The sequence below is a fragment of the Bison bison genome, unplaced genomic scaffold (assembly GCF_000754665.1).
Source record: "Bison bison bison isolate TAMUID 2011002044 unplaced genomic scaffold, Bison_UMD1.0 scf7180017846714, whole genome shotgun sequence".
Classification (NCBI taxonomy): domain Eukaryota; kingdom Metazoa; phylum Chordata; class Mammalia; order Artiodactyla; family Bovidae; genus Bison; species Bison bison.
The window spans coordinates 3499-10788 of record NW_011477287.1 but is presented as its reverse complement, the minus strand read 5'-3'; the positions used below and the strand labels follow the sequence as shown (position 1 = coordinate 10788).

General features: G+C 41.0%; 1 protein-coding gene across 2 annotated transcripts in view; it reads left to right on the top strand.

Annotated features, from left to right (window-relative positions):
• The window catches only part of LOC104989046 (zinc finger protein 420-like), a 10472-nt gene extending 3303 nt beyond the window's left edge, over positions 1 to 7169 (top strand). Inside the window, exons 2-3 of one of the 2 annotated variants that reach the window (XM_010840583.1) lie at positions 1343 to 1438; positions 6535 to 7169. In XM_010840583.1, coding sequence (XP_010838885.1) covers positions 1343 to 1438; positions 6535 to 6731 — 293 coding nt within the window. In that variant the 3' untranslated portion in view covers positions 6732 to 7169. Of the gene's footprint in view, positions 1 to 1342; positions 1913 to 6534 lie in introns of those variants that run through there. The other variant, XR_825318.1, reaches the window with a different exon arrangement.
• The last annotated feature ends 121 nt before the right edge of the window (positions 7170 to 7290 follow it).

The following is a 7290-nucleotide window of genomic DNA, read 5'->3' as shown; positions in this document are numbered from 1 at the left end:
TCTCGAGGAGGAGATAGGGGTCTGCAATTCTAAAGGAGGAAAAGACAAATACCTTTTTTCCCTTTACATTCCTTGGTCTTAGACACATAAAATGACTTTTTTATGTCTTTATGAGTCTTAGACACAGGACTTTTTCTTTAAGCCCAGAACTGATGATTAAACAACAAACAACTCGGTTTAAACTCTGTACTAGGGATTATATAACAAAATGTATCCTGCTTGAGCACAGTTTCTCCTTCCTGAAAACCTTCTGACTAATCCTGATATCTTAGAATTTATATTATGGGAGAGGGTCTGGTTCAGTTCAGTTCAGTTGCTCAGTGTTGTCTGACTATTTGCAACCCCATGGATTGCAGCACACCAAGCCTCCCTGTCCATCACCAACTCACGGAGTTTACTCAAACCCATTGAGTCGGTGATGCCATCCAACCATCTCATCCTCTGTCGTCCCCTTCTCCTCCCGCCTTCAATTTTTCCCAGCATCAGGGTCTTTTGAAATAAGTCAGCTCTCCGCATGAGCTTGCCAAAGTATTGGAGTCTTAGTTTTCAGCATCAGTACTTCCAATGAATATTCAGAACTGATTTCCTTTAGGATTGTGGGAGTGGGTCTGGTAAAATTTTTTACAACCTTGAGACATTCTTTTGATTTATTGTAATTACTGATTAAAAAAGTATATAGCTCCCTTGCTTAGACTAGCAAGGGGGGTACTCTCCACCCGCTTCTGATGTCTACGTCAGAAACTTCTCTGTCCCTTTTTCGCTTTAATAAAACTCTGCTACACAAATGGTCTTCAGCGATCAGCCCTGGTGCCTGGTCCCTGGTCCCAAAGTTAAATCTTCTTGTTTGGAGATCATGAATCTGACACCCTTCACTGGAACGTATCACTGCATTCTAGGTTAGTGGTAATTGTATAAGCTCTGTAGTATTAAATAGACACACCTGGTTTTTTGGGGGGGTTTTTTTGTTTTTTAGATTTTTTTAAATTATTATTTTTACTTTACAATATTTTATTGGTTTTGCCATACATCAACATGCATCCGCCACAGGTGTACACGTGTTCCCCATCCTGAACCCCCTTCCCACCTCACTCCCCATACCATCCCTCTGGGTCAAGTTCACAGTTACACACTTACTTTGCCTTCGTAGTACTTGACCAGTATATCAGGATCTGGTGTTATGTATTTGTTAGTGTTATATAGGTGATTTGAATAAAGGATTTGGGGAAATCATTTTCCAGGCTGTATTAACATTGTCTCTTGTGTTCTCGTCTCAACTGAACACATATTGGATTGGACACTGATGAGTCTCTGAAACACAAATATTCCTTTTTGTGATGAACAGGTCTTGTGGGCTCCAAGCTGGACCTGATCACCTTTCTGGAGCAACTGAACGATCCCAGGACTATAAAGAGAATGGAGACAACAGCCATATTCCCAGGTATGTATGAATGGATGGAGATGATGACTCAGATAAGAGGCCCAAGGAGCTAGAGGAAGTCATCCTTCGTCACGTGGTTTTGGAAGATCATCTTCAGTGGAATTGATTTTGGAAAACCTGGGTTTGTGTCCACTGCTGTCATAGAAATGTATCACCTGCCCTAGTCTCTCTTAAATCATTCATAAATTCATCTCCAGTGATTACTTTCCTTCATCGCAGTGTGAACTAAAAGTCTTCTCTTGTCTTGTGAGAAACTGCATTCATTGGTTGCTCTTCCATTTCCTGGGGGTCCTAGGAAAACTGTGCCCATTTTGAGTAACTGTATGACAGTCCTTTTAAGGTTTCCTTGTACCTCTAGCCAAAAATGTGTGAGTGAAGTGGTAGACAAACTGCTAAATTTCTAGGAATATTGGGGACAGGTTTTTGTTTTCTGATTTATAACTTCCTATCCACTGGGAGCTTGTAGGACCTCCTAAATAAATTTCAAAGTCAAAACTTTTTTCACTACAGAAAGCAATACCTCCCGAAAATGAAAGACTGCACATCTCAGGTTGACTACAAAGTTTCTCTTTTCCTTATATGATCTCATATTAAATATCTTAAGTGTGTTTGCCCCACTAAATGTGTTTACCCCATTCTAAAATGCAAAAATATTTACTGTATTCAATTAACTCATAGAATTTTAAAATGAACTGGCAAAAATGTTTAGCACATTTTGCACCATATTATTAATACTTGATTCAAGTTATAAACATTTCTAGATTATATAAAGAAATTAGTTTAAAAAGTTCTAATTGGAATATAGCTGTTTTACAATTTTGTACTACTGTATAGCAAAGAGAGTCAATTATACCTATCAGTCAGTTCAGTTCCGTCGCTCAGTCGTGTCCAACTCTTTGGGACCCCATGGACTACAGCATGCCAGGCTTCCGTGTCCATCACCAACTCCCAGACCCTGCTCAAACTCACGTTCATCGAGTCAGTGATGCCATCCAACCATCTCATCCTCTGTCGTCCCCTTCTCCTCCTGCCCTCAGTCTTACCCAGCATCAGGATGTTTTCCAATGCATCAGTTCTTCACATCAGATGGTCAAAGTATTGGAGCTTCAGCTTTAGCATCAGTCCTTCCAACGAATATTCAGGATTGATTTCCTTTAGAATAGAGTGGTGTGATCCCCTTGCAGTCTAAGAGACTCTCAAGTGTCTTCTCCAACACCACAGTTCAAAAGCATCAATTCTTCGATGCTCAGCCTACTTTATGGTTCAACTCTCACATCCATACATGACTACTGGAAAAACCATATCTTTGAGTACACAGACATTTGTCTGCAAAGGAATGTCTCTATTTTTTGGTATGCTGTCTACATTGCTCATAGCTTTCCTTCCAAGGAGCAAGCGTTTTCTACTTTCATGGTTGAAGTCAACATCTGCAGTGATTTTGAAGCCCAAGAACAGAAAGTCTGTCACTGTTTTGATTGTTTTCCCATCTATTTGCCATGAAGTGATGGGACCAGATGCCATGATCTTAGTTTTCTAAATGCTGAGTTTGAAGCCAACTTTTTGACTCCTCTCTTTCAGTTTCATCAAGATACCCTTCAGTTCCTCTTTGCTTTCTGCAATTAGGGTCATGTCATCTGTATATCTGAGGTTATTGATATTTCTCCCTCTCTTGATTCCAGTTTGTGTTTCTTCAAGCCTGACATTTCACATGATGCAAAGTGAAACTGAAAGTCACTCAGTTCTGACCAACTCTTTGTGACCCTATGGACTATACAATCCATGGACTTCTTCAGGCCAGAATACTGGAGTGGGTAGCCATTCCCTTCTCTAGAGGATCTTCCCAACCCAGGGACCGAGCTGAGAGCTCCTGCATGATGTACTCTGCATATAAGTTAAACAAGCAGGGTGACAATAGGCAGTCTTGACATATTCCTTTCCCAATTTGGAACTAGTCCATTGTTCCATCTCCAGTACTGTTTCTTTTTGACTTGCATACAGATTTCTCAGGAGGCAGGTAAGGTGGTCTGGTATTCCCATCTTGTTAAGAATTTTCCACTTTGTTTTGATCCACACCATCAAAGGCTGTGGCGTAGTCAATAAAGCATAAGTAGATGTTTTTCTGGAACTCTCTTGCTTTTTCTATGATTCAATGGATGTTGGCAATTTAATCTCTGGTTCCTCTGCCTTTTGTAAATCCAGCTTGAACGTCTGGACGTTCTCGGTTCACTTACTATTGATGCCACACTTGGAGAATTTTGAACCTTACTTTTGTAGTATGTGAAATGAGTGCAATTGTGCGCTAGTTTCATCATTCTTTGGCATTGTGTTTCTTTGGGATTGGAATGAAAACTGACCTTTTCCAGTCCTGTGGCCACTACTGAGGTTTCCAAATTAGCTGGCATACTGTGTGCAGCACTTGAGCAACATCATCTTTTAGGACTTGAAACAGCTCAACTGGAATTCTATCATCTCCACTAGCTTTATTCATAGTGATCCTTCCCATGGCCCACTTGACTTCAGACTCCAGGATGTCTGTCTCTAGCTGAGTTATCACACAATCCTGGTTATATTGGTCATTATGATCTTTTTTGTATATCTCTCCTTGTATTCTTGTCCCTTTTTCTTAATAGTTTCCACTTCTGTTAGGTCCATACCATTTCTGTCCTTTATTGTGCCCATCTTTGTATGAAAAGTTCCCTTGGTATATCAATTTCCTTGAAGAGATCTCCAGTCTTTCCCATTCTATTGATTTCCATACCACTTTGGTCTCCACAGAGCTATGAGTACACTTCCCTGTGTTTCACCCAGGGAAGTATTTTTAAAAGGCTCTCTTCTTATTTAATTTCTTAAGAACTAGCACTTTATTTAGTTTATCTTAATTGTAATCCACTTCCTTGGACACTGTCTTATGTGTCCTCAGTTTCTGATTCATTTTCTGTCACTACCATTTATGATTTTTAGATTGAAACATCTAATAGAACATTCTCAGAAACATGTTTGAAAAGAAGTGGATTAAAGAATTATCAGGAGACTAGGATTTGTGAAAACGTCTGGTGTCTCCACTTAAGACGACTAAAAGCAAGAAGTAATTTTTAGATTGCCTATATTCTCTTCATTTAGTGGTTTTTGTAGGGTTTGATGTTGCTTTGCTCTCTATATCCTATTTCTTGCCTTCTCATTTTGTCCAGTTTTCTGTCTGTGATCTCTGTTTTGACGGCTACAGTAACCTAGATAGTCTTCCTCTGGTGTCTGCAACTTGGTGGGTGAGGTTGGTCCAGAGGTTTGTGCCCTTATCCCCTTGATCTGGGCTTTGATTGGATTACAATGACCAGAGCTTGCCCTGGATATTGAGGGGATCTTCCCAATTGCTCTGTGGTTTTCACTACCCTCTTTGTGGTGATACCTGCTCTGCTCCCTGGTTGGTGGAATAGAGCCCCAGATCTGTTTCTGAGCTGTTTCTGATCTGTGGTGAGAAGCTGGTGGGATTGGGGCACACCCACTGGGAGAGAAGCCACTGAATATTTCTCCTCGCAAAATATTCTCCATGGGGTGTGCTCTGTGTGTCACCTTTCATGCTCTAGCAAGCTCTTGTGTGATCCTATTATTGGCATTGCTCTTGGCCCCACCCTAAGCATGGGTCACCCTGTTTATTTAACTCATATGTAGAGTACATCATGAGAAATGCTGGACTGCATGAAGCACAAGCTGGAATCAAGATTGCTGGTAGAAATACCAATAATCTCAGAAATGCAGATGACACAACCCTTAGGGCAGAGAGTGAAGAAGAGTTAAAGAGCCTTTTGATGAAACTGAAAGAGGAGAGTGAAAAAGTTCCCTTAAAACTGAACATTCAGAAAATTAAGATCATGGCATCTGGTCTCAACACTTCATGGGAAATAGACGGGAAACAATGGAAACAGTGACAGACTTTATTTCTTCGGGTTGCAAAATCACTGCAGATGGTGACGGCAGCCATTTAATTTTAAGATGTTTATTCCTTGGAAGAAAAGTTATGACCAACCTACACAGCATATGAAAAAGCACAGATATTATTTGGCCAACAAATGTCCGTGTAGTCAAGGGTATGGTTTTTCCAGGAGTCATGTATAGATGGGAGAGTTGGGCTATAAAGAAAGCTGAGCACTGAAGAATTGATGCTTTTTAACTGTGGTGGTGAAGACTCTGAGTGACTTGGAGAGCAAGGAGATCCAACCAGTCCATCGTAAAGAAAATCAGCCCTGAATATTCATTGAAAGGACTGTTGCTGAAGGTGAAACTCTAATACTTTGGCCACCTGATGCGAATAAGTGACATTAGAAAAGACCCTGATACTGGGAAAGGTTGAAGACAGGAGCAGAAGAGGACAATAGAGGATGAGATGGTTGGGTGGCATCACTGACTCAATGGGGTCCCAAAGAGTCGGACACGACTGAGCGACTGAACTGAACTGAATCACTCAGATGAACCGTTGGGAGGAAACTGTAACCAGAGACCTGCTTACAACAGGGCAGTTGGCTTTTCTCTTAGGAAGTGAGTCCAGAAAGAAAGAGGGAGACCGGAACCCACATTGTTGTTTATAACATAACCACAGAAATGACATACCGTTACTCCTACCAGAATCTGTTGATACACAGAATGCTTCTGTTAATTGTTGTTGCGGCTGCTGCTGAAGTGATTACGTTCTACTTTTCATCACTGAGGAGACACCCATCTTCACACACTCACACAAAGGGCTTTTGAATTTTCCCCGCTTTTCAACTTGCTGAAAACACCTCAGATTCCCATAGAGACACCTCTCAAAATTTTTCTCTTTTGCCTTAATTGTTTGAAACACTAGTTAGAACAAGCAGGAAGCAGCTCTGCTCCAGAAGGAATCAAAGAGATTTAAAGGCATCAAAAGGTAGAGAAAGGAAGCACAGCTGGACAGAAGGACCAACAGACCCAAAATTGACAGGAGTGGGGGTGAGGGGAGGCAAGGCTCCGCCCCCACTGGCCCCGCCCTTACGTACCTGTGCTTTTGGCCTCTTCCTACCCTCGACCTTACGACGCCTCTTGTTGGCCGCAGCGTAGCTCACTCACCTTCCTCTGTCATACAGGAAGGAAACCTTTCAAGTGTACAGAATGTAGCAAAGCATTTATCCGTTGCTCACATCTTACTCAACATCAGCGAATTCATACTGGAGAGAAACCTTATAAATGTACAGAATGTGGCAAAGCCTTTAATCACAACTCAACACTTCCTGAAAATCAGCAAATGCTTACTGCAGAGAAACCTTATAAATGTACAGAATGAGGCAAAGCTTGTAATCAAAACTCAACTCTTACTCAACATCAGTGAACACATACTGGACAGAAACCTTATAAATACAAAGAATGTGACAAAGCCTTTATCCGTTGCTCACATCTCACTTGACATTAGCAAATTCATACTGGTGAGAGACCTTATCATTGTACAGAATGTGGTCAAACCTTTATTCAAAGTTCAAGTTTAACTGCACATCATCAAATCCATACTGGGGAGAAATGATACAAATGTAAAGAATGTGGCAAAACCTTTATTACAAGTTCAAATCTTACTCAACATCACCGAATTCGTATGGGGGACAGACGTTATAAATGTACGGAGTGTGGCAAGGCCTTTATTAACAGTTCTTGTCTTACTAAACATCCGCAAATCCACTGGGGAGAGACGGTACAAATGCACCGAATGTGGCAAAGCCTTTAATCGGAACTCAATTCTTACTACACATTGCAAGTTCATACTGAGAGAAACCTTATAAATGTACAGAATGTGGCAAAGCCTTTAGTCATAGAGGTCATCTCACTAAACATCTCCGAACACATGCTGGTGA